This window comes from Oncorhynchus mykiss, chromosome 5, assembly GCF_057628025.1.
Source record: "Oncorhynchus mykiss isolate SJ-2025 chromosome 5, ASM5762802v1, whole genome shotgun sequence".
NCBI lineage: Eukaryota > Metazoa > Chordata > Actinopteri > Salmoniformes > Salmonidae > Oncorhynchus > Oncorhynchus mykiss.
The window spans coordinates 18,371,490-18,399,288 of NC_143026.1; the positions used below are offsets into that span (position 1 = coordinate 18,371,490).

The window sequence follows — 27,799 nt, forward strand, 5'->3', positions numbered from 1 at the left end:
TCTCTCTCTCTCTCTCTCTCTCTCTCTCTCTCTCTCTCTCTATCTCTCTCTCTCTGTCTATCTACTGTAGCTATCTATCTATGTAGTACTCTCTCTGTCCTGATGAGTTATTGATATAAGTGAACGTCTTTCTCTCTCTCCCCCATGAAATGCTCCATCCTGCGAAATCTGATGAGATTTGTTTTTTAGGATAAACATTTTCTTTAATCAACACTGTTTGGGTTAGTCTGAATAAAGGCCACCCCTGTGTATAGTGTATTAGGGCTTGTGATTAAGATGATTAAGCCAGATTTATTGAGCAGATCCTATAATGCCAAAGTCAAATTGACCTGACCTCAGCAGTCTGCCTTTACATAACAGAGCATTTAGACCTATTCCCTATGTACTGTAGCTCACTAATGACCAGGACCCATAGGGAATATGGTGCCATTTGGGACACAGCCTCAGAATCACAGCTCTGTGGTCCACGCAAACTGACTCACACTTTAAGGAGGAAGCCTCCAGAGAAAAGCCCATCCAGAGTCAAACCATGACTCAGATCGCATCAAAAAGTGACCCTGGGAGAGCCCCTGTTAACCGCACAGTTAACCGCACAGTTAACCGCACAGTTAACCGCACAGTTAACCGCACAGTTAACCGCACAGTTAACCGCACAACTACAATATAACTCTAACTTTTTCAGAATGTTCCTTATTTTATTGTATAGGCTACATAAGTGGACATCCATCATCAAACACACTCACACATTAGTGACATATAGACAGATATAGACAAAAGTTGTCAACGTTTATTTTGCAATTTACATAATTTACAGTAGTGTCAGGCATGCCCAAATTTACATGCACAACACATACTTTGTGAGTTTGTGTGATTCATAAAATGCTATTGAGTTACACAGAAAGCCTGTCTTGCAATTAATTTGTATCTAAGTAAAAATCTATTTTACTTTGTTTTATAGTTATCGTTACCTAGAAAAGCAAAATTATCACAGTTCCTTGGTTTTGTAATCATTCCATTTAATTCAAAATAAATGCCTTACTCTTCACTGATCCCCCAAAAGGCCAGTGACAGTATCCTGTATTGCCTCATTGAGATTGACACCATTCATATTGTCATAACCCACCTGGGCCTGTCTCCCAGATCAAAAGTGTCTCTGTGATTAAAGATCGGTTCAGCTGTAGTAGGATTCCTCATTCCTGCTCTCTATACACAAGTTGAAGAGAGAGAATACCCAGAAAGGGAGAGAGAGTCGGAACGTGAAAGAAAAAGAAAGACAAAAAAAACAACACAAAAAAGATGGGTTCTACAAAAGGGAAATTACAGAATGCTTTCCCTTAGCCTCCGGCTCCTCTTGTGTTGCTGGGCCCTTGCAGCTCTGGGTAGTACTCTAATTAGACTAGTATTCAGGGGTGGCATTAGTTCCCAAACTTTTTAATGGGGCGGAAAGCGGAGCTCCTTTTAGAGAGAGGGGATAAGTGTAGCCAGTGTTCCACACACTGAAAAGCAGATGAAGGGATTCTCCGCCTCCCTGGGAGGTATTCACTCCTTTTTTCTCCTATTTTCTCCCTTTCTCTCTATTTTTCTGCTTTTTCTAATTTCTCTCTTTGCCCCCCTCCTCTCTCTTTTCCCTGTGTATTTTAGATTTTACACACACACACACTCACGGAAGCATGCAAGCACACAAGCACATGCACACAAATGCTTTTTCTTCACTCCAATGAAATAAACACAATGCAACAGAACATGCCAAACAGAGTACACATGTTTATCTTATTAGACTCATTATAACAAGAATTGCGCTGCACTGAGAAGAGACAACATGCCTTCAGACGATATTCCATTCCATTTCAAACTAAGCAACAACTTACCAGTATTTACATATTTGTCAACCTAACTCAGTAAGTTTTGGATTCCGGTCATTGGAGTGACCATAAATGAAAGATTTGAATTTGAGTTTAGTGTATTAATAATCTGTGGACACCTGTATGAATGTGACGGAAGTGTGTATCTATGAAGGAAAGTTTATTGACTATTGCAGTAGGGACTGATGAGGCTTTGTGCTTTATTATATATGGGAGAGAGAGTTAGAGAGAGTACCATGGAAATGAGTAGAATGGAAAGTAAAATAAACCATTGATTCAAACCATGTCCATAAAATAATATCATTTTTGCAGCTCAAGTTTCAGACCACAGACCAACCAAGGACTTTCTCTTAAAAGATATAATTCATGAATGATTGATTAACTTTACGAGGAAGGTGGAGAGAGGGACACAGGCTTCCACACTGATTCAGATGATTTACATTATTTACATGTATCGATGTAAAGTTATACACTGCAGAGCACTGTTAAAAGTTGACAAGGTATTTTACAATGCATCTAATATACATTATGTCAGTCAGATGGAACTATGGATAGAAAATACACTTTGATGTCATATTTATTGAATACTATGCAATACAATATATGATATAAAAGTCATAAAACTTTGGTAAACAGATTTAGTGGGTTTATATCATGTCTATTAATTATTTATGATGTGTTATGAATTCTTTATAGATTATGTAAATAGTTTATGTCGTTTTGGTGTACATTATAGCAAATGTATAGTCCTGAAATGACATTGTAGGTTTATGTCTCAATAAAACTAAGTTAGTAGCCTATACAAGTCAAGATTATGGAGCAACACATGTAATGTAAAGACAAACTTTTGAAAGCTATTCAATACAGAGCGAAACAGTTCGTGGTCCTGTGTGGCTGAGTTTGTAGAGCATGGCGTCAGCAATGCCTGGGTTGTGGGTTCGATTCCTACGGCCACTCATTCATGAAATGTATGCACATATGACTACGTTGCTTTGGATAAAAGTGTCTGCTAATTGGCATATATTAAAATAAATGTTCTATCCGTACACACAAGGATGATTTTGGAACTATAATCCTAAACATTAAACTGAAAGATCATGAGCTAAGTACACCCGTTGACAATACAAAAAAAACATAGCTTTTTCTCAGTCCTATTGAATTGAAAGTTGTTGAGAGTGTTGTCTGTGATGGTGGTGATGGTGCAAAGAGACTGTCTGAGGATCTGAAGGTGTGCCCCTAGGCCCTTAATGTTCCACAAAGCTAGCTCTACCACCCATTCTAGTATTGTGTATCACTCTTCTCATCTGAAAGATATAGGTTGACTTCTCACGCAATAGTAAGACTGTGTGGATTCATTCCCCATGTAGTCCACTGAGCTCCAGCACAAAACTTTGTCCCACACTGAGTCAGTAAGGTGGATTTAATTTTAGAAATTCTTAATTCCTTTGTCTAGGCGGCTAGACCTACTGGTTGTTCATCAATCATGTGTCTTTGTAAACATATTTGTTGTATTTTCAGCTGCACAGCATAAGACCATTATGCCTAACTTTCGAGGCACTGGCTAAATGTGAGGTTTAGGCAACCTATCTTACAGCAATATTTATTTTAAATTAAGTGACTAAAATAACAACTTTGAATAAATGCCTTTATTCCTGAATTCGCTTGGATATAATGTTAGAAAAACTCTCGAAATAGGCTATAATTCTGCTCCTTCTCTAGTCTAAGTTGGCTTATCGGCGCCTTCAGGTTGCTTTGTGAGCTGAGTGTTTTGGTTTTAGCCCCGTTTTTGGTGACCTGTGTGACCCGCCAAGGATAAACTGCTAACTGCGGAGCTTCAGTCACGCTCTCAATGAGACTGATGCCCACATGATCCGTGAAATTTGCTAAAAATCGCGTGTTAACCGCACAGTCACCTATAACTATAATATAACTATAACTTTTCATTTTCTTATTGTATAGGCTACATTTGTGGACTTCCGTCATCGAACACACTAAACGACTCCAACTCGATACTCGAAGTTGAACCATCAGTTTAGATATATATCGATGTGGTACTATTTCATAAAATTGTATTTATTTATTTAATTTGAAAAATTGCAAATCAAACTGGCCAAATAATTGAATATGAAGTCCGTTGAGTCCTAGTGATCAGTTATCAAGTTAGGCTACTTTTATTTTGGTTAACATCTCGAATAGGCTACAGCTTATCCAATCAACATCCAATATAAATTGGGGTGAGAAGGTTACACTTTTTCTAAGTGAATGTAGGTTTAGGGCCTGTTAGGCTAAACTTTCAAGAAAGGGTCAAATACATAATAAAGCCAACAAGGGATTGTCGAAACATGGCTATTAATAACAATTTTGTGATCTGATATGCCGTGCTGCGGTGTAGGCTAATAACAACACAGAACAACCAGGCTATAGACATATATGTCAAACCTAACAAAGCCGCCAAACTGCTCTCCCATATCAATAGCAGAAACAAAGCAAGTTATGAAGATCATGCAGACCTTCGGTATGAAGACATTTTAACTGTTGTTAACATGTTATTAATATCAACTTAGCAAGTTACTAATGTTAGGCTTGGTATCTGTAAAGCACTTTGTGAAAACTGTAAAAAGAGATTTATAAAATAAATTAACGCATTTTCTGTTTTTAACGGGAAAAAAGGGAGAACATGTGAGTCAATCAAATTGAACACGTATTTATTCAAATCACTCTGGCGGATAAAGAAAAAGGTAGGCTAGTGGGTTTCCATGCGCATGCAGACCATCAAATTATTTATTTGTACGCCTAACGCCTCTATGGTATTATGAAGGGAACTTGTTTGTGTTCGTTGAAAACATTTATTTTATCTTATTTTTTTGTGGGTAGCCTGTACTTCACCCTTTCGTGGGCAGACTACTCTTCCATATTAGGTTTGCTAGAAAGATAAATAGGCTATTGCATGCCACACAACTTTTGAAAATAGTTTCATTTGGTTACATAGATTGACATTGGAACACTCATAGAGATCCTAATAAATTACGTATTCTAATTTCTAATTCTATGGGAACACTGCAGAAGCTAGGCCTTACAAGACCAATGGAATGCCAGTCGCAAAAAAATACATTTTTAGGAAAGAATGTAGTCTATATTCCAACGGATTCAATATGAATAAATATGTATCCATTCATTTATAAATGTGTGCATTTTATTGTCCTATGCGGCTTTTTGAACGTTGTACACCATCTTACACTGCTGAATTGATTTGCTTTAAATGTGTCTTAATATTCTGTAGTGTCATTGCGTGAAGATTCTTTTCTCAGACGTATCGTGTTTTTCGCTTTCTATTATTTTATTTTCTATTCTATTCTATTCTATTCTATTCTCGTCTAGTTACTACTGTCGTTCAGTCACAATCATAACCAAACCATTTTAGTCTCACTTCATTACAATCCAGCGATGGTGAAGTGTAAGCTGGTCAGGCCGTTTCTCTCTTATTTCAGAACTTGTAGGCCTACCACACAAATTATTTTAATCATACAATCCTGTTTCTCCGATCATAAAAGATCCAACAAAAAGTGACATATTTTCTGAAATCTAATACATTTATATTTGTGCATTTGAGTAGCCCATATTTATAAAAGTGAACATAAACATACACGGATTAAAGGCTACTAATACAAATTACATTATGAGGGCAGTTTATGTAGCAATAGGCCTTTTATTTTATAGAGATTTACAAGAAAGACAACATATTTTTCTGTGCATGGGCCTATAGTGTGCATGTGTGCGTGTGTGTGTGTGTGTGATGAAAACATTCAACATTTACAAATTATTAGGTTATTTCAAACTAGATTAATTGTTAACAACATCGTAGGATTGTTGAAAATATTCACATTTTTGCAGGCCTATATGGTACATTTCCTAGATTTCAGCACTCCGAGTTTGTATGGCATTACATATCCATATTTCCATATCCATAAAGCCAATAGACTCCATTTATGTCATCTCTCAATCTGTCAGCTACGGGCGGCTCCCTGCATACACCTATTGCCTGTGAATTGCTAAAAGTCGTCTTTAGTCATGTCTCGCTCCTGCTTGACCCTTTTCTACGAGGTATATTTATCAATTAGCACGAACAAATATGTGACCTCAGTCTCCAATAAGCAGGTTGCGACCCGGCGTGGTGTGAGTGTAGGGCCATGGCACAGCCAGGGACTCTCGCTCTGCTCTGGCTGCCTGGCTTGCGTGTTACATCATCACGCATGCTGCTGTCCTCCGGTGGCCTAGTGAACTGTTTCTGAGCGGCGCACGGCGCTGAGTGGATCTAGCTATTGCTACACGCATTTCCTCTGCAACTGAGAAGCACGCAGTGGCGCCATTAACACGCGACCGGGCGACGGGGATGCGCATTTGTAGTCACGGATGGATAACACACGCCAAACAGTGGTCCTTCCCTCGGAGAGAGTGGGGGTCTTTCTCTTGGCTTGTGGCCCACGCATCACGCCACAGCCTTGATGTTGTGAGATTGAGGCCTTCTGAAAATCAACTTTACAGCCTTTTCTTACAAACACCTGCTTTGAATGTGGAATGGTATATTTAGTAAAGAGATGCAGGTCTATTGTTTAGGCATCATCCAAAATAACATCATATAGCCAAAGCCTATACACTTCATGGTCCTATTATTATCCATAGGCTCATCATTGAGGACAGTGGCGGATAGATCTAATGTTATGGCTTCTACTAATGACATGTGGGCTATATGTATACTAATATCTAATGATGCATAATTGCATGATAATTACGTTATGCTCCTGACGCGCGTTTTAATATATAGGCTAGTCTTTTTTTATTCACATAGTTTCCTTATGCGCATCAAATCGTCTTACTTTCCTTGCAACAACCCTCGCCACGGCGCATGTCTGTATTCTACTGCTCTGGGCTATGGATGTTAAGGAGTATAGCCTCGCTGACCAATACATCTCTCTCTCTCGTGGCAACTGTGACAAGTATGAGGAGATAAGGAATTGGTCGAGGAGCAGTGTTTTCTCAAGAGTCCGAGCCAGCTGCCTCGGATCACCCGCGTGATAATCAACGTCGGTCCTGAAGGTAGCAAAATACAATCTCTGTCACCCCAGTGACACCGGCCTGTCCACCAAGCGTAATTACAAGGATACATGTGGGAGAGGGCAAATGGACCTGTAGGTCCAAGGTTTGTCATCCATCCCGTGCAAGGAAAATGTAATTACATTCAGACACAGCTAGGCCACACACACACACACACACACACACACGAGGACTAAATTGTGGCTGTTTGTGTGTGTAAAGATACATGTTGAAAAGCCTGAATAAAATATTTATTCAGAATGTTAATGGTATAGAGTTGTAGGCCTACATGTTCTTAACGTCACACACACACTCACGCATTCCCGCACACGCACACACGCACGCAAAGTTTCTTAAAAGTTTATAGGTAGCGAATATGAAGTTTGTCTTGCACCCCTTGGCCTGTTGAAAGTAATGGTGCCAGTTTTGGTCATTTAACACTGAAAGTTCATTATTATTTATATAATAAAAAATGTCCATGAGTCATTGTAACAGCAATTTAGATGCATTGTTATTATTATTATTTATTTATTAACAGCAGCTAGGACTAGTAGTTGTAGTGTTAGTAGTTTATTATTATAAGGGCAGTAGTCATATTGATATTATTATTATTATTATTATGTGCCCACTCAATAGGTTATAGCCTACATTGTCTATTACTTTTTGGTAATATATTTCTTAACAAAAATGAAAAGGATAGGTCTTTCAAAATCATTAAACAACACTAAAGGCTACTTCATGCACGTGGTCCTACATTAGTGTGGGCCTACATTAGGCTAATTTCTAGACTGAGATTATTACTTACTTATTAATAAGTTACTTTCCAGGCAAAGAGTTTTTTTTGTAAAACAATATTTATTCTTGTTGAAAAACAAACCGTGTAAAAAATTATACAATACTTGCCAAAGAATGTACAATGTTTTATTACTGAAATAAGCACACACTGCATATAAATGAATTACTTTCATCTTTGTGTCTTTTCAATACAAAGCACAAATCAAAACAGTAAAAATGTTTCAATTTGCCAAACTACAAAAACATTGGTGTGTGTGACACAATATACATTGTTTAGACGTGATCATTTATAAGCTGTTTCATTAAGTCGATCCTGAGACGCCCTAGACAGTGACTTAAACGAATCACTTCATAAACAACGAAACATTTCGTGGAGAGAAAATTAGATTGACACTAAAATGTTATTAACATAAATATAATATATTTTTTTACAGCATGTATAGGCATGAATAAGCCCTAGTGTTAATATCCATCATTAAGTTGCGTGTTACCCCAACAACAACAAAAACATACGAAAATAATCCTACCTTCAAAGAGGGGCGTTTTTGTTCATATTTCTTGAAAACTTTGAAGTTAGTTTATAGAAATTAACAGCCACTAGTACCGTTCACAATTCTGTTGGGAAAGTTCTCGACCGTGTGTAAAACAGTTCCTGGGTGCACGCTCTGCGCCTGGTTGGGCGACTGTGGCGCGAGGGAGGACGATAACATTGGAACAAGAGGAGAAGTCCGCGAGGCACATTGAGAGTGCGCAGGGCTCAGCGACCCACCAATGATACTCTCAATGGAGAAGGGAGAGCGCTGGACAGGCGAGCTGGACTTGGCTACAGTCTGTATGGGCGAAGCCAGGCTGGGGCTGAGCTGGGGATAGAACCGGCTCCTGGCCAAATCAGTGGAGGTGGGCATTAAGGACGGTGCCGGAATAATGGTCCCCGTGTGTGAATGCCTGGACTGTTGCTGCTGAAACGCGAAAATCGCAGAGTGTGTGTGATAGGACTGCAGCTGGATACCGTAGCCGCAGCCGTAAGGTCCATAGCCGTACGCAGCGGCGGGGATAAAACTGTTGTGCTCCCGCAGAAAGTCCTGCTGCTGCTGCCGTTTAAAGCGTTTCCGTCGTCTCAGAAAGCTGCCGTTATCGAACATATCGGCGGACTCCGGGTCTAGGGTCCAGTAGTTTCCCTTCCCGGGGTTCCCCGGTTCCCTCGGTATCTTGACAAAACAGTCATTCAGGGACAAGTTGTGTCGGATCGAGTTCTGCCACGCGGGGAACTTTTCCCGGTAGTACGGGAAACGGTTGCTGATGAAATCGCAAATTTCGCTGAGGGTGAGCCGCTTCTTGGGGCTCTGAAGAATTGACATAGTGATCAAGGCGATATAGGAGTAAGGGGGCTTCACCAGGGTGTTCTTACTGGCTGGTTTGTAAGGATCCCGGGACGAGGAGCTGTCCAGGCATGGCGGGGAGCCAGACAGCAGGTCATCGTGCATCTGCGCCACCTCGTCTACGTAAGAGCGAGTTTGGCTGTCCCCATCCTCCCCCTCGCCGACCACGTCGATGTCTGTCTCTTCCGAAAGGATGGAGGCATCCGACATCTCGGAGCTCAGAGTCATGGCTCACCGCTAGCTGTGTAGAGGCTGCACTGTGCGCTCCCAGAAGCTACGGCGGATAGGAAGAGGATATACTGCCGGTGCTACTCTGCCCTCTTCCAAGACAACTCATATGATGGAATTAGAGGAGCACGCCGGCGGTAATAGATGTCCCTTTTTCCCAACCACTACCATATGTTTTAGGGCTTTTTTCGTTGTTCAATATCGCACATCCGGATACTAGCCTGTGGAAAGACCTGAAAAAGGCCAAACCTGAATCCTAAAGAGGGCGGATCTTCCCTCGCGCTTTATACCAGAGCTCTGATCACATGTCGAAGGAACGTCACCAAGGCAAATGAAGAGATTTAAAAAAAAAAAAAAAATAGCAACAATTGTGTAACTGTGGACGATTTAAAAAAGTTTGGTTCTCTTTTTGGTGGTCATCTTTGTATACAAATATAATTAATCTAAAGCTTTCATTTCAGCTAAATGTTTGGCAAAAAAATTGGCCTATATCAATGAACATAGAAGATAGAAGAAGGCTGCATGCAGAACAAAGCCCATGCTGGTAGGACTATCCCTTATAGATCATCATCTAATGTGATATAAAGCTGTAACATGATAGTGGAATGTTATGTTTTAAATAATTGACATAAATGATAAGTATTTATAAAGTTATGGATTTTAAGAAACAATGTAATAGTTCAGATAATTCATGATTCATAAAATAAATAAAAAATGTTCACAGTCGGAGTTTCATGACCCACTCTCCACGTTTCATAGTTTGCGTGATCCAGTAGTTATCTAGATTATCCGCGAGCCATTTGTAATAGAAAAGAGTCAGCTGTTAACTCGCATCAGTCACGGGTCACGCAGAGCATGCGAGCAGCTCGAGAAATAAGGGCCTCTGCCATGCACTGACTTTATAGCTCTGATTGATGTTTTTTTAAATAAAGGGGGAAAACATAAAATAAATCTGCTGTTTTGATGAGTTGATATGATTTTTGATAAATGATTGTGATATTTACGCATAAAGTATAATGTTTTTTATTTGGTTTATCTGGATCCTGTTATCTAGTGTACAATATTATAATTGTATCCATGTAACAGTGTAGGCTAAAGCATCCTTACGTGATACGACTCCCGCAAAAGAGTGTGCAGACATTTCTGTTGGTCTACACGTGCGTAATAGCTTAACGCACAGCAACCTTTCCTATTCCTTATTCATAGAAGCCTACTTTAAAACTACACCAACATAGGCCTATAGGATGCTTTTCAATTAAGTAATTCATTTGAAATATATAAAGAGTATGAAATGTAGGCTTATAACTAACTATATTGTAAAACGGAACTTTTCATTATCTGAAATTATGTTTCAAAACAACTTCCCGGTTGTGATTTTCCATTTCATTGCCTTTGCACGAGAAGCTACACCGTATGACTGCTAATATTTTCCTTCTCACCAATCAAATTTTAATTAAAGACTATGGTTCTACATTTCATTCTACAGAACCCCTTTTAACACCTAGGAGACAGTTACTGTCATGAAGTTGGTCGACTGTGAAGAATCAACATTTTTAAGTGTCACATTTTGGTTCAAAATCTGACACTTACAATTTAAACTGGGACTCGCTTTGTTAGTGCACTAAAATCAAACATTATGGATGTCAGTCATGTATAGGCTAAATCATGCATATTTTTCCACAAAACTAGATGTAAGACATCTCTTGACCTCAGCTTGGAGTGAGTGACACTTGATCATATCTCTCATATACCAATGTTGGGTGCATGAAACAACAAATCGGTAGGAAATAAAACTTTTCATTAACATAAAATACGTTTTAAAAGCGCTGAAAACCTATCAAACATCACCATTCGTTGATAAAGAACGTGACTGTTTGCAACAATAAAGTAGGCCTAAGGGTAAAACTATATTTGAATTCAAATATATTATTTATTACTGTTGTTATCACAATGTCTCCTATGTCCCCCAAATAGTTATGTTAGTAAGTTCAGAAAACCTATAGACTACAAAAGTAGCCTAGACTACAACAATAGAGCCTACATAGAACGATTAAATCCATCTGTTGTATTGTAGAGATAAGGATGAATGGGTTTAGGTGATCTTTATGTCAATAAGAAAATGTCTGGTGCTTGATGATGACCATATAATAGCCAACCCATGGTTGATTCAGAGTTGTATGATGACTTATGTTTATTTTTCTCTGGCCTGTCAACAACTCTACTGTAGCGTTTATGTTGGACCATGCAGCACCATCTAGCGGAGAAATTGTCCTCTCAACACGATGTCTACTTTGACAACTTCAGCTGTCAAATGTTTGACAATGGCAGCACTTTTGTTTTCCCTTTCGTTCTTTTGAATTAAATCTGCATACTATTTATATTACAGTAACAGTTTATCAGTTACATGCAAGCCCTTTCACTCTCACAAATGACTAATTGGCTGACAATTGCCTCAAGCCTACACCTCGCCAACGGACCATTAGAACTAGAACTCTCTCAAATACATATCTCTCTCAGACAGGTCTTAAAAATATTTTTGATAACTATCGAACTAATGGTCTTTTGATTTAACTCTTCAGAATTAACACACCATTGGTATAGAATAGTTATTTCGTGCGTAAAAAAGTCGTGCGTAAAAACCGGTTTGAATTATTTGGAGCAAAAGTCACGCATGTGACACTGGTTATCAGTGTTTGTTTATTAGTTTATTGTGCTAGTGCCGTAAATGGCAAATGTATGCGCTGTTAATAGCTATTGGCCCTTTGACTATGACGGACATTATGCAGTCTTTGTTGTACAATCATTCAGGGTAAAATAAATAAAAGTGACCACAAGTAGGCCTACTTATTTCCACATGCACTACATTAGATATATATAATGTATATATAATGTATATAATGCTACAATGTTAAGGTAGTAAAAGAGTAAGGTAAACCTAAGTGAATTGAATATTACATGTTTTATTTCTGTAAGAAAATACTTGGCTATTAAAGAATCTCGGGTGATGCTGACAGTGCATGGCAAATTAATTGCTATTTTTTAAAACAAAGCCTTGTTGAACTTAATTCGTTTAATAGGCCTTTGCCTTTTTTTAAAATACTATTTTAGACATAAAATAACCTAGTCTTGGAGAGGGCTACGGAAAGACCCGGAGACCAAATGACCAGTCACTTTGAGATTAAATGACCAGTCACGTAAACCGAATAATAATCACAAATTGATTCAATAGATTTGATAGACCTGGGCCTGGTTAGCGATATTAAAAGTTAATGATAGGTGAAAGTTGATAATAACTATAATCATCTATTTTAATGAATTATTTTTGTGCTCGACACTGACGCTTCCTGAAGATGAATAAAATGGGTTTTGATGTATAGATTTATGGGCTGATATGTCACGATTGTCACCTACATTGGCTGTGGGAAACACATTTAGCCTGTTTGCATCAGGTGTTCTATAAATCCTCATTCGAAATTATTTATTTGAGTTAGTTAGTAGTATAGGCATGGTTTGGGCTATAGTTAAATTAATTCGTGAACTGACGCTGGAGTCCGTCTTTAAAGCAGGGTTCGCATTTGTGGTAAACCACTTCTAAAGTGTTTATAAATTCCTCTCTACGATCGGATGGTGTTTCAGTGCCACGGGGTACCAAGAAAGCACTTACTGCTGAACGCAATCCCTGCTTCTCGCGCTGACAAATCCTATAAATGTCACCAAAAGAGTCAGTCTCTCTCTGGGGACTTGGTAGCATGTGATTAATATGTATCACATGCATAAAAGGCAAGACAATACCTGTGCGTGTGTGTGGGTACATGTCCGTGATCAGGCATGATGTGTCATGTGTGTGTGTGTGTGTGTGTGTGTGTGTGAGAGAGAGAGAGAGAGAGAGAGAGAGAGAGAGAGAGAGAGAGAGAGAGAGACAAAGAGAAAGTGAGTGTAGGGGAGAATGGGGCACGTTGAAGTTGAGACATTTTTAACACTTCAGCATCACACTGTCAAGGGTGGTATAGTATTATTTATAATAAAGATATCTATAGTGCCTTCAGAAGGTATTCACACCACTTGTCTTTTTCCACATTTTGTGAGATTTTGTGTCACTGGCCTACACACAATACCCCATAATGTCAAAGTGGAATAAAAAATATAAAACTGAAAATGTCTTGCGTAAATAAGTATCCAACCCCTATGTTATGGCAAGCCTAGGTAAGTTCAGGAGTAACAATGTGCTTAACAAGTCACATAATAAGTTATATGGACTCATATAACTGTGTGCAATAATAGTGTTTGACATGATTTTTGAATGACTACCTCATCTCTGTACCCCACACATGCAATTATCTGTAAGGTCCCTCAGCCGATCAGTGAATTCAACCAGAAAGACCAGGGAGGTTTTCCAATGCCTTGGAAAGAAGGGCACCTATTGGTAGATGGGTAAAAATCCCTTTGAGCATGGTGAAGTCATTATTTACACTTTGGATGGTGTATCAATACACGCAGTCACTACAAAGATACAGGCGTCCATCCTAACTCAGTTCCCGGAGAGGAAGGAAACCGCTTAGGGATTTCACCATGATGTCAGTGGTGACTTCAAAACAGTTACAGAGTTAAATGGCTTTGATAGGAGAAAATGGATGATCAACAACATTGTAGTTACTCCACAATACTAACATAAATGACAGAGTGAAGAGAAAAAAGCCTGTACACAATAAAACATATTCAAAAACATGCATCCTGTTTGCAATAATGTACTAAAGTAAGACTGCAAAAAAATGTGGCAAAGAAACAAACTTTATACAAGTGTTGAATACAAAGTGTTATGTTTGGGGCAAATCCAACACAATACATTACTGAGTACTACTCTTCATATTTTCAAGCATGGTGGTGGCTGCATCATGTTATAGGTATGCTTGTCATCGGCAAGGACTAGGGAGTTTTTTAGGATATAAAGAAATGGAATAGAGCTAAACAAAGGCAAAATCCTAAAGGAAAACCTTGTTCAGTCTGCTTTCCAATACACACTGGTAGAGAAATCAGCAGGACAATAACCTAAAACACAAGGCCAAATATATATAATATGCTCACCAAGATGACATTAAATATTCCTGAGTTGCCTAGTTACAGTTTTGACTTAAATTGGCTTGAAAATCTATGGTAAGACTTGAAATGGCTTTCTAGTAATGGCCAACAACCAACTTGACAGAGCTTGAAGAATTTTTAAAAGAATAATGTTCAAATATTGTACAATCCAGGCTCTTAGAGACTAGAAAGACTCACAGCTGTAATGGCTGCCAAATGGGATTCTAACAGAGGTGTGCATACTTTCTGTATTGCATTTTAAATAAATGTGGTAACATTTCTAAAACCATGTTTTCACGTGTCATTATGGGGTATTGTGTGTAGATGGGCGAGAAGAAAATATATTTAATCAATTTTGAATTCAGGCTGTAGCACAACAAAATGTTGAATAAATCAAGGGGTATGAATACTTTCTAAAGGCACTGTACATATATTTCCGGATGTTGTGTATCCCTGCAAATAATCAGAATTCATAAATAGGCAACTTAACAAATACTTGTGAAAATACTTGAGATTGTGTCTGTTGGGACAAAATGAACATTGCTAACTTCGATCTGGTAATGTAGTGGTGACTATGAAACGCTATAGGCAAAGGTTGAGAGCTACATTTTTGTGTTCACATTACCATGGGAGTTTTGTATTGTACTGGACATTTCTTGAAAATCTTAGAAAATTCCATTAACAGGTACACCAGTTGTATACCAGTGTGAGTACATATAGCCCTACTGCAATTGTATTGTGACAGGCTTTAGATATGGGATCCAAGCTTTAGGCTGAATAAAAAATATAATTTCATTCCACGTGTAGGCTAGGCTTGGTCTGGGCTATGGTGGCACTTTCCACTTTGTTCTCAGCCACAGAATGAGAAGGCCAATCTTACAATATGACTGAGAATGCAGGGTGTTGTGTGTAGCTGATCACACCATAGACATTCCTTCTAAAACATAACTAAGATGAACAAGTGAAAGGTAGGGCTAGGCCTACTCAACAGAATTGAACCTTTATTTAACTAGGCAAGTCAGTTAAGAACAAATTCGTATTTACAATGACGGCCTACACCGGAGAATAGTTAGCTACAGTTCTATTCTACTCTTTCACTGATGAGTAATTACAATCTATTCATATATATTACAATCTATTCATATATATCTATTAAGGCTTGCTATTCAATCTAGTAAAATTAATAATGTAATTTCACTGAAATAAGTTTTATATTGGTGAGGGCAGGACAGGGCACTCACTCCCTTGGTCATTTAGTTAGAGATAGGGCCATTTCTACTGGCCCATCGGCCCTTCTCGCGGTTGCACCTCTGCCCGCACGTCACTTCCTCCAGCCTCTTTCGCTTCCATCTTGCTCCCCGCGTGTGCGCGCTGCTAGTGTGCAGGTCAGTTAGGAGCTCTAAAATACCTTCTTTCCTGCACTGTTTCTGCCATCCTTCAACGACACAAGGTAAACAATATCCTTAGTTATCAGACCGGTGAAAATCTTGGAGTTTGAACTCACGGGGACTTCGTAAATGAGTGTAGACTTGAGAGGTTGAGTCCAACTCACAGGCCCCTTTCTAACGTTGGCTAACTTGTTAGCCTGGTATCTAGCCAGCAGCGGCACAAGGCCCGTTAACTAAATCGTTTACTATCTGGTTTATATTTATCAGTGGTAATCGTCAATCTCTCAAATGCTTGTAGATATTTAGCAGGCGTGTCGATGGTCAAGGTTTTCAATTTTCTCGCCATATTCCGCTCGTAACTAGTGTAGGTAGCTAGTTTGCGAACGTTAGCATTAGTTAACCGTTATAACGACCAGCTGGCTAGCACCCATATCCGGACAGACATTTGTATTTTTTTGTATTTACTTTTATTTATCTAGGCAAGTCAGTTAAAAAAAAATATTATTTCCAATGACAGCCTAGGAACAGTTAACTTGTTCAGAACGACATATTTTTTTAACCCTGTCAGCTCGGAGATTCAATCTTGCAACCTTTCGGTTACTAGTCCAACACTAACCACTAGGCTCCCTGCCGCCCTAACTTGCTAACTAACGTTACTGGTAAATTGGTTGATAGTCTCAGTCCAGCAGACAAACGACAACTAGGTAATATTAGGTACAGTTAATTAATGTGTAAGCCGTCTGTCATTAACTTACTGGGAAACCTCGAATCGTTTGTTTTGTTTGCAGGTCTGTGTCTGTAGGAAGCGTCTAACTTTTTCCACATTCTGCTTCTACTGTAATTAGCTAACGTTAACTAGTTAATGGCAGCTGCTAGAGGCTGCAGGGTAGCCTAGTGGTTAGAGAGTTGGACTAGTAACCGGAAGGTTTCAAGTTCAAAACCCCTGAGCTGACGTTCTTCTGTCGTTCTACCCGTTCCTAGGCCGTCATTGAAAATAAGAATTTGTTCTTAACTGACTTGCCTAGTTAAATAAAGGTACAATTTAAAAAAAGATGATTGTTACTGTACTGCTCAACAGGCAGTTTAGAAGACATACCGCAGCTTTGCCTTAACAGCTTTGCCTTAAGTTAAGGCAGCTTTGCCTTAACTTCCAACCATAATCTTGATTTGCTGGTATTGGGGTATTTGCTAATTTACAGAATATGAACAGAATACTAGTACTCACTTGCCTAGGCTTGCCTAGGCTTGCCTAGGCACGCCTTCAACTTGTATTTTATGACACAATTAAGATAGATGTTTGTGTGATGTCTGTAGCTAGCTAATATTAGTGATGCACCGATATAAACATTTTGGCTGATATTTTCTTTGCAAAAAAAACGGATATTAAAATTTTTAGCGGCCTTTTAAGCATTCTTGTAAAGTTAAATAGTCACATGGACGCAGCGGTCTAAGGCACTGCATCTCAGTGCAAGAGGCGATACTACAGTCGCTGGTTCGAATCCAGGCTGTATCACATCCAGCCGTGATTGGGAGTCCCATAGGGCGGCGCACAATTGGCACAGCGTCGTCCGGGTTTGGCTGGGGTCGGCCGTCACTGTAAATGAGAATTTGTTCTTAACTGCCTAGTTAAATAAAGGTTACAGACGCACACACCACACTGACCAAAAAGTTATTTTGCAGGCATTTACGTATGTCCCCATTACCAGTAAAACAACATAGTCAAAACCTATTTATTTCACTTACTTGTTGTGCTGTTATTCAGTCGTTTCATTCTCAACCAGGATTTCAATGGAACGCCTTTTGGGTCTTTGCTATGGAATGCAGTTTTTCTTTGCGTGTCAAATAATATATTATTTAACACTATTTGACACGTCAAATAACATTATTTGACGTGTCAAATAAGCGTGTTGACCAGTCACGACCTGAATATGACTGCACGTCACATAATCATTTTACACTTTCATTATTTTTTTACATAGTGTAATCAATGTGTAATAACTATCACTCGTATTTCATATGTCACAACGATTCATCGATACGTATGTTATGATGCTGGTAAAGTTGTCTCACGCACCTACAGTGTTGGTCATTAAAAAAAAAGCTAGCTAGCTCATGGATGCAAACAATGTCCTTCCCCAAAAGCATAGCAAAACGACATAATCGGTTTCAGTAGCTATAGTTAGCTAGCTAACTCTATAGCTAGGCGTCATCATCTAAAGTAACCCAAATTTATAAAACAGTTCTTTAATAGTCGGACCCATCTATGTGAAGCTAACCACAATAAGGATTAGCCACATTAGTGGACTTTGCGGTTAACCTTCAAAATAAAAGCATGGCATAATTCTACTATTTGTGTTCATTTGCATCACTGTCAATGACATACTTTTATTTTGAAGGCAAACTGCAAAATCTCCTATTGTGCCTAATCCTTATTGTGGCTAGTTTCACAACACATAACCCGGTCCGGTTGAGCCTCATTAGCTAGATGAAGCTAGCTGGCTGCTTATAAAGTTAGCTTTGGACAACGGGGTTAAGTTGCTGGCTAGTTATTTATTTTCATGAACTGAAGTTCAATTTCAATAGGCGAACAACAAGTCGCAACCTAGCTAATACTTACTCACAAAGAATACTAAATCATTGCCAAGAATAATGAAAATGACTGCAGTTTCTACTGGTCATTGTTTTTAGGCTGGTTGTATTGGTGGTAGCAAGCTAAAGCTAGCTACCCCAGAAGTTGTGGTCGAAAAAATTATGCTTCATTACCAATGCGCTATTGTAAACACATCGTTCATGGCTGGTGTTTGCAGACTTTTTGTACAGCTTTGACAGTGCTACTGTATCTTTTTTGACACGCAAAGACCAAAATGGTGTTCCATAGTATGTATGTCGTGAAGCTAATAGCAGTGACGCTATTACTGTGCAACTCCGGTAGGGCAACATCTGAACAATAGCGCATTTGGTAGTATGTACCGGTGCTCAACCAGTCGGCGAAAGCCAACATCACCACGACGGTTGATTGTCAAGGGCAATGATTTCTATTATCTTGACTTTAATGGATTTCGCCTTTGAGTTGGTCTCGCTGAAAATGTGTTACTCTTTCAAATGACTGCTCGATTCACACAGCAGACATTGTGGGCTAGTTTAGGAATGCTGTGTAATAAATATACATTCATGAATAATATTTTTTAAATAAAGCCCTAGCGAGTTAAGTGAGGCAGGGTTTGCAAATGTTTTTCAAAATGTAATGTTACATAACCAGAAACAAAAGGACAGTGATATAATAACTCAACACATACGGTGTCTATTTCAGATGAAAGAAATAATAATGAATCAAGAAAAACTTGCCAAACTTCAGGCACAAGTCCGCATCGGCGGCAAGGTAAGAAGCCGTTCACACCAATCAATTATTTCTTCCGAGTGAATGTTTAGAAAAATATGTCAATATGAAGCTCATGTCTCACACGTGTTAAAAGATTCGAGTACCTGATATATCTGTTCTCTTTTACAGGGCACTGCTCGCAGAAAGAAGAAGGTTGTGCACAGAACTGCAACTGCAGATGACAAGAAACTTCAGTTCTCCTTAAAGAAACTAGGAGTCAACAACATCTCTGGCATCGAAGAGGTAAGATCTGGTTCATGGTTAGACTGGTCCTCTCTCCCTCTGTAACCATCCCTATTTAAATGGATGTTGGAGTACTTTAATTGGTATGAAAATTAAATTGGAAGCCACTGATTTCTTTGAGAGCAAAGGAGGGTTCATTTCATGGCCCACTTTAGCTAGCTGTTGTATTTGAGTCTTCAGAAAGGGAGGTGTCTAGTCTTTCAGATTGTATGTCCATAACTGCGAATAACATCACATTACCGTTCTCGTTTCTCCTCTGTTCCTCGCAGGTGAACATGTTCACGAACCAGGGGACAGTGATCCACTTCAACAACCCCAAAGTGCAGGCCTCCCTGGCAGCCAACACCTTCACCATCACTGGCCACGCCGAGACCAAGCAGCTGACAGAGATGCTCCCCAGCATCCTCAACCAGCTGGGAGCAGACAGTTTGACTAGCCTCCGGAGACTGGCTGAGGCTCTGCCCAAACAGGGTACGTGGGGCTGTGGGAGGGAGGGAGGGAGATGGGGAGGGGGGACTGGTTCTAATGGTTCAGGAGTACTGGCGGAGTGTCTGCCCAAACAGTGTCGGTTTTCATTGCAAAAGGTTTTGCTGTTTGGAGTACATTTTTTGTTACACTTTTTGCTTAGGAAACAGACAGATTGGTAATAAACAAAAATAGATTAACATGCACAGTAGTAATCTCAAAGTTTTGGGATGGGGGGGATTTGAGGTAGGGCTGAAGGGTCTTGGATTGATTTTGAGCACTGGGCAGGCACTGACATTGTAATAGAAATACCATTTGTTTAAACAGACTATTTTATAAAGGTCATGATCATGTATTGTATACAACTTGAACTGAAGACCAGAGGCATTTGTACATAGCTCTGCAACAGGTTCGTAACATCTGTTATTTCTTCCTCACAGCTGGAGATGGAAAAGCACCAATCGCCTCCATAGAGGAGGAAGATGATGATGTTCCAGGTGGGTCATGAACAGCCATCTCACAGTTAAAAGGTCATGATTGATCATTGAGTTTACATCCCTGGTGTTACCCAAAATGCTGACTGGTACTTTTCATTTGTAATTTACATAACAATGGCCAACTGAACTTGGAACACCTTCTCACAAAGCAACTGTCTTGATGATGCAGAGGTTGTTGATTCTGCTCACCACAAGTCTTGTCACACTCCTGATGGAAACGCAATTATACTGGAGCTTTCATTAACATAAAACACTGACGACACACTGGTTTGGGGTAAAGGCGTCAGCATGCTTCAGTTCGGCTGGCGGCCCAAATGAGGGTGCTCGCGTACTCCCTGAAAAGACCCCACCTTGAAAAATTAGAAAAAAAGCGACAATGGTACTGCTTGTTCATTTTAAAGGGCCTCAAAATAGTATTGAATGAATCTAAGAAAACTCAATAAATCGGTCATTAATTTTGACATTTTTGACAAGGAGATCTTAGTCTTGAATTTTACATCTAACTAAGATGTTTGGTGCAGTATTTCTCGAACAAATTTACATGAAAACGAGTTGTCTCTCGCTGAATGACGAGACTTATTGAAGAAGCCCTACTGTTGACCAATCATTGACAAAGGGGCATAGACTTCAGTGACCAATTTCGGTTTACCTCCAGAAAAAAAATGTAGTGTGCCCAAACAGCTGAAAAACCCTCACATGAGTCCAAAATTAATGAAAACGTCACAATGTTGTCATAATATACGTACACATTTTTCCAAACTGTTTTTTCTGGGAAGCCTTTAGTCTTAGGTGGAAGTGTAGTAATAGTGGTGTCATTGTGTGAGAATATCACACCAGCCTCTTGCAGTTGATTTGATGCCATCCCACTCCCACCCTCTTGGCATGGATTGACACATCTCCAGTTATTGATTAATTTTCCTCCTTCCTTATTTGAACGTGACCATAGAGATTGTGTAGGTATCTTCAACAATGACTTTTTGTCCTAGACACTTATAAGAGTTGGTTCTCCACAACAACTACGTGTAGTGTTATTTCACATTGTGGTAATTTATACTTTCTCCTATGTCTGTGTGACTTGTATTTTCCCGCATATAATAGAACCGTGGCATGTTTGCTTACTTTTAGGAAGTGAAGGGGGTCATGCTAAAGAGATCTAACAATGACTGAACACTTGATGGTGATTGGAGTCGGGGTGGTGGGTTTAGTGTTTGAAATGTTTGTTGTTTGAGTTCTGAAAGCACCGTTTGCTTTTCTTTGTGGAGAAAAATGGTCCATACACATGAGGTTGCCATTAGTTACCCACAGCTTTTCCCAAGGCTCTCCTTTTCTCGTAACCAAACGTTTTCACAAATGTAACAAACAATTACTCTAATTCAGAGTGAGGAGCGGTTGAAGCCCGATGACGCGGGGTTAATGGTCTATGCCATCATGTCATTAACGGAGTTTAGTTTCCCACCCCCACTTTAAATTATACGCAGACCTTTTAGAATTGTTTCAATTATAACCCTCGACCCCACTGAGCCAAATATGGACCCGACAGATTTATCAGGTTATTGGGGGGGGGGTAGAAATTATACCTGGGGTCATGTTTTTAGGTAAAACACACATTTTTTCTTAAGTGGACTGAGACCAGTGGAAAGACTGATGGAGGCATGTATGTTTGGAGAGAGTACTGCTTGTTTCTTTCCCTGACTGACAAGTTGGCTTGTTGTTTCAGATCTGGTGGAGAATTTTGACGAGGCTTCCAAGGATGAGGCAAACTAAAGGAAACAACAGACCTTCAGGAGAGTCTCAACAGGACTTGACTAGGCCGTGGGGTGGGCACAAGGCGTTATTTTTCTTTCTTGCCACCCGATTCTCCAAATGCTATTTTGTGCACTGCTGGCCGTGTCCAGTTTGAGAGTCAGTGAGAGATATGTACGTTACTGTATGTTGTCTCTCTGGGGTTCGAGGTCTTCAGCAGTTTCCTCCATGTTACTGAACCTTATTTCTTTGCAGTCTGGCTGAAACCATAATATCTGGAATAAACATTTTGCTATTGTAAACTAAGAGAATTGTGGTGTTTTATCTGATTACTTGAAATAAGGGGACAAAGGTGATTCTTCTTATCAGTTGTATATTTTAAATGAACATACTGTTTACTTTTTTAGTTGCACCCTAAAGCCACGATTTGATGTAAAGCATGCTATAGAGCAGCACACTGGACAGACGACACTGAAGTTTTAAAGGTAATTTATGCTCGAGCTGACATGGGGTAGCGTTGACCATGACTGCTATCTTGACTAATGCTGGTAAGTATGACACAAAATGATGTGGACACACCTTCAAATTAGTGGATTTGGGTATTTTAGCCACACCTGTTACTAACAGGTGTATAAACTTGAGCACACAGATATGCAATATCCATAGACAAACATTGACAGTAGAATAGCCCGTATTGAAGAGCTCAGTGACTTTAAACGTGGCACTGTCATAAGATGCCACCTTTCCAACAAGTCAGTTTGTCAAATTTCTGTCCTGCTAGAGCTGCCCCAGTCAACAATAAGTGGTGTTACTGTGAAGTGGAAACGTCTAGGAGCAACAACTGCTCAGCCATGAAGTGATAGACTACACAAGCTCACAGAACGGGACCGCTGTGTGCTGAAGCACCTAAAAATCGTCTGTTCTCTGTTGCAACACTCACTACAGCATTCCAAATGTCTTATAGAAGCATAATTAGCACAATAACCGTTTGTTGGGAGTTTCATGAAATGGGTTTCCATGGCCGAGCTGCCACACATAAGCCTAAGATCACCATGTGCAATGCCAAGCGTCAGCTGGATTGGTGTAAAGCTCGCCGTCATTGGACTCGAACAGTGGAAACGCGTTCTCTGGAATGATGAATCGAGTTTTACCAACTGGCAGTCTGATGGACAAATCTGTATTTGGGGGATGCCAGGAGAACGCTACCTGCCTGAATGCTTAGTGCCAACTGTGTAGTTTGAGGAGGAATAATGGTCTGGTGCAGTTTTTCATGTTTTGGGCTCCTTAGTTCCATTGAAGAGAAATGTTATCGCTATAACATAAAGACAAGAGCCCTGAACTCAACCCCATCAAACACCTTTTGGGATGAATTGGAACGCTGACTGCGAGCCAGGCCTACTCGCCCGACATCAGTGCCTGACCTCACTGATGCTCGTGGCTGAATGGAAGCAAGTCTTTGCAGCAATGTTCCAACATATAGTGGAAAGCCTTCCCAGAAGAGTGGAGGCTGTTATAGAAGCAAAGGGGGGACCAACTCCATATTAATGCCCATGATTTTGGAATGAGATTTTCAGCTAGCAGGTGTCCACATACTTTTGGTCATGTAGTCTAACAACCCAGCAAATTACTTTATTTCAGAGATATGCAGCAAACAGTCAGCTACTGTTACCTAAAGTGCACATAGTACATAAGACAGGAAAACACCATAAATAACATTAACATACTGTATACAGTACATGTATTGTTGAAGGCTTTTAGACCAGCAAAGGGGGGACCAACTCCATATTAATGCCCATGCTTTTCAAATGAGATGTTCGACAAGCAGGTGTCCACGTTTGACCATGTAGTCTACCTTCAAAAGGCCCTTTGTCAACTGTCCAAATGACTTGCATCTGTGCATTACACTTGGTAAAAGGGATAAACCAAGCCACTAATTCCTATAATAGTGTTAGATACCACTGTGAAAACAATATTTTTTGTGAAATGTTTCAATTTGTCATAATATTGGTAGCCACAAAGTCTTTGTGGAAATCCATTGCAATTCAAGTCGACTACAAAACCTAGCTAATGTATCTACACACTATAATACCTACAGTTGAAGTTGGAAGTTTACATACACCGTAGCCAAATACATTTAAACTCAAATTTTCACAATTCTTGACATTTAATCCTAGTAAAAATTCCCTGTCTTAGGTCAGTTAGGATCACCACTTTATTTTAAGAATGTGAAATGTCAAAATAATAGTAGAGAGAATGATTTATTTCAGCTTTTATTTATTTCATCACATTCCCAGTGGGTCAGAAGTTTACATACACTCAATTAGTATTTGGTAGCATTGCCTTTAAATTGTTTAACTTGGGTCAAACGTTTCAGGTAGCCTTCCACAAGCTTCCCACAATAAGTTGGGTGAATTTCAGCCCATTCCTCCTGACAGAGCTGGTGTAACTGAATCAGGTTGGTAGGCCTCCTTGCCTCCTCCTCCACATGCTTTTTCAGTTCTGCCCACAAATGTTCTATAGGATTGAGGTCAGGGCTTTGTGATGGCCACTCCAATACATTGACTTTGTTGTATGCTTCCAATTTTGGAAGTATGCTTGGGGTCATTGTCCATTTGGAAGACCCATTTGCGACCAAGCTTTGACTTTATGACTGATGTCTTAAGATGTTGCTTCAATATATCCACATCATTTTCCTCTCCCATGATGCCATCTATTTTGTGAAGTGCACCAGTCCCTCCTGCAGCAAAGCACCCCCACAACATGATGCTGCCACCCCCGTGCTTCACGTTTGGGATGGTGTTCTTCGGCTTGCAAGCCTCCCCCTTTTCCTCCAAACATATGGTCAATGGTCATTATGGCCAAACAGTTCTATTTTTCTTTCATCAGACCAGAGGACAAAAAGTATGATCTTTGTCCCCATGTAGAGTTGCAAACCGTAGTCCGGCTTTTTATGGCAGTTTTGGAGCAGTGGCTTCTTCCTTGCTGAGCGGCCTTTCAGTTTATGTCAATATAGGACTCGTTTTACTGTGGATATAGATACTTTTGTACCGGTTTCCTCCAGCATCTTCACAAGGTCCTTTGCTGTTCTGGGATTGATTTGCACTTTTCGCACCAAAGTACGTTCATCTTTAGGAGACAGAACAGGTCTCCTTCCTGAGCGGCATGACGGCTGCGTGGTACAATGGTGTTTATACTTGCGTACTTATTGTTTGTACAGATGAACGTGATACCTACAGGCGTTTGGAAATTGCTCCCAAGGATGAACCAGACTTGTGGAGGTCTACAATTTTTTTCTAAGGTCTTGATTTCCCATGATGTCAAGCAAAGAGGCACTTAGTTTGAAGGTAGGCCTTGAAATACACCTCCAATTGACTCAAATGGTGTCAGAATCAGAATCTTCTAAAGCCATGACATTTTCTGGAATTTTACAAGCTGTTTAAAGGCACAGTTAACTTAGTGTATGTAAACTTTTGACCCACTGGAATTCTGATACAGTGAATTATAGTGAATTATTATATAGTGAAATAATCTCTGTAAACAATTATTGGAAAAATTACTTGTGTCATGCGCAAAGTAGATGTCCCAACCGACTTGCCAAAACTATAGTTTGTTAACAAGAAATTTGTGGAATGGTTGATAAACGAGTTTTAATGACTCCCCCTAAACTTCCCACTTCAACTGTAAGTCAAAATCAGCATGTTATGTAACTTGCTTGCTGTATAATCGCCTAAACACATTTAAGAGTATCTCAAGAGTTCAGTTTACAGTTCGTCTCTGTCCAGAGTGAGTGCAGATTACGTTGGTATGCCAACAACGGCCCGAGATGGTATTTGAAGGGGAAATTAAATTGAATAATTTGGTGCAGTTTAGATTGAGCACATCTAAGCGTAATATATACTTTGTCTTGATATAAACAGATGAATGTGTTCTAGACAAATATGCCCATACCATATATTGACTGATTGGACGATCTGGAGTGCAGGTAATAGTTTAAATGTTATGAAATGTAATAGTGTGTTATCCCCTATCTAGTACATTCAGTTTATAAACCGAGGTGCAACATCACGAGACTTCCGGGAACGCTTGACAAGCAGACCAGGCCGGGGTTTGAGAAATCAATGAGAGAAATCACAAATTCTTCCTTCGTTAATTTTCACAATTTAAAGGCACAACCTAGAATCGAGACAATGTTTAAAGTATTTGAACATGTTATTACCCCATCCTCGGTAAAGTACTGGGATTGATTTGCAATTTTCGCACCAAAGTACGTTCAGGCCTAGTGGTAAGAGCGTCGGACTAGTAACCGGAAGGTTGCAAGTTCAAATCCCCGACCTGACAATGTACAAATCTGTCGTTCTGCCCCTGAAGAGGCAGTTAACCCACTGTTCCTTGGCCGTCATTGAAAATAAGAATTTGTTCTTAACTGACTTGCCTAGTTAAATAAAGGTAAAATAATACATTTTAAAAAAGTGACAAACTGACATGTTTTCATTTTCGTAAAAAACAAGGAGATGACGACAGACATGGCAGCTCTGCTAGCTCCAAAGCAACTTTGTTTTGTTAGATACTACTGCACTGGAGCTATGAACACAAGCATTATGTGCATGTGACCAATACAATTTTATTTGAGTGCCTTTGACTTGACGGCATGCACTTGCGCGAGGCACAACCCAATAACGTGTTTCTGCGCATGAGTTTAGGTAGCCAAGTGGTATCAAGGATTTTATCGGAGAACCAGTATCTGCCCATCTTCTTACTGTAGTCTTTATTGTAGCTATGATGCATTACTATTTTCATGTGTTTAATATATCTTTCCACATTGAGGTTGGAATAATACTGTGAAAATTCTGCAATTGTATTGTAAGAGTTGTTTGAAAAGACTACCTGAAATTTCAGCCTGTTTTGGTGGGATGGAGTTTTTGCCTGCCTATGACATCACCAGGCAGTAAATCCATTAATGGACTAAGAAGTAGTTCCAAACCTCTCTGCCAATAACGTCTTGTTTCCCCCTCCCCACTTAGATTACTCCCAGACAGTCCTAGCAACATTTTGGCTTGAGAAAGTGCGCTTGTTAAGCTGTTTCTTTTTTACCATTTTGATTGCAGAGGATGCACACAGTGCAACAATATGATGAAGTGTGAATATTTCTGCCACCCACACACAGGAAAACAGTTCCAAATAAATGACATTATTATGTGTTCCACCACCCATGTTATTTACATTATTAAATGTCCACGTGGGCTCTGCTATGTCGTAAAACCTCCTGCTCTCTCAAACAGAGAATTAGTGAACATAGAAGTTCAATCAGTAGAAACGACAGGCATTATCCAGTCGCAGTACACTTTAATGACCTTTCTACCTTTAGATTTTGTGGCATAGAGAAAGTTAAGATATCAGACAGGGAAGGTGATATTAATAATACTCTGAGTAAAAGAGAATGTTTTTGGATGTTCACCTTCCAGACATTATTTCCTAAAGGACTTAATGATGAAATGCCAATGCATGTTATGAATTTGAACATGAATTATGTGCCTATTTAAGATTGCGCTGATGTTTTTCCTACGATGTACCCAATGATTAATGAAAACTTGCTATGTCCTCATTGTGGTTTTACAGACGTGTTTAAGATGTAATATTGATGAAATGCACATTG

At 39.5% G+C, this 27,799-nt stretch overlaps 2 protein-coding genes across 3 annotated transcripts; one reads left to right on the forward strand and one right to left on the reverse strand.

Moving 5' to 3' along the window:
* Positions 1-7,788: 7,788 nt before the first annotated feature.
* Positions 7,789-10,301, reverse strand: foxd1 (forkhead box D1). The gene has a single exon (XM_021601988.3). The coding sequence runs from the start codon at positions 9,353-9,355 to the stop codon at positions 8,336-8,338; it is 1,020 nt and encodes a 339-aa protein (XP_021457663.3). The 5' UTR covers positions 9,356-10,301; the 3' UTR covers positions 7,789-8,335.
* A 5,406-nt stretch (positions 10,302-15,707) lies between these two features.
* LOC110523362 (transcription factor BTF3) lies at positions 15,708-22,452 on the forward strand. 2 transcript variants are annotated; one of them, XM_021601990.3, is made up of 6 exons: positions 15,708-15,816; positions 19,130-19,198; positions 19,328-19,441; positions 19,711-19,912; positions 20,347-20,403; positions 22,121-22,452. In XM_021601990.3, the coding sequence occupies exons 2-6, from the start codon at positions 19,130-19,132 to the stop codon at positions 22,165-22,167; spliced, it is 489 nt and encodes a 162-aa protein (XP_021457665.2). In that variant the 5' UTR covers positions 15,708-15,816; the 3' UTR covers positions 22,168-22,452. The 2 variants fall into 2 exon arrangements, with proteins under 2 accessions (XP_021457665.2, XP_021457664.2); XM_021601989.3 differs by having other exon boundaries at positions 15,709-15,881.
* The last annotated feature ends 5,347 nt before the right edge of the window (positions 22,453-27,799 follow it).

What these genes read in the sequence shown, in the direction of transcription:
- foxd1 (XM_021601988.3), bottom strand. Translation starts at nt 9,355, where the DNA reads ATGACTCTGAGCTCCGAGATGTCGGATGCCTCCATCCTTTCGGAAGAG.
- LOC110523362 (XM_021601990.3), top strand. Translation starts at nt 19,130, where the DNA reads ATGAAAGAAATAATAATGAATCAAGAAAAACTTGCCAAACTTCAGGCA. An exon ending in AAGTCCGCATCGGCGGCAAG is followed by an intron (nt 19,199 to 19,327) that starts GTAAGAAGCCGT and finishes TCTCTTTTACAG; the next exon opens with GGCACTGCTCGCAGAAAGAA. An exon ending in GGAAGATGATGATGTTCCAG is followed by an intron (nt 20,404 to 22,120) that starts GTGGGTCATGAA and finishes TTGTTGTTTCAG; the next exon opens with ATCTGGTGGAGAATTTTGAC.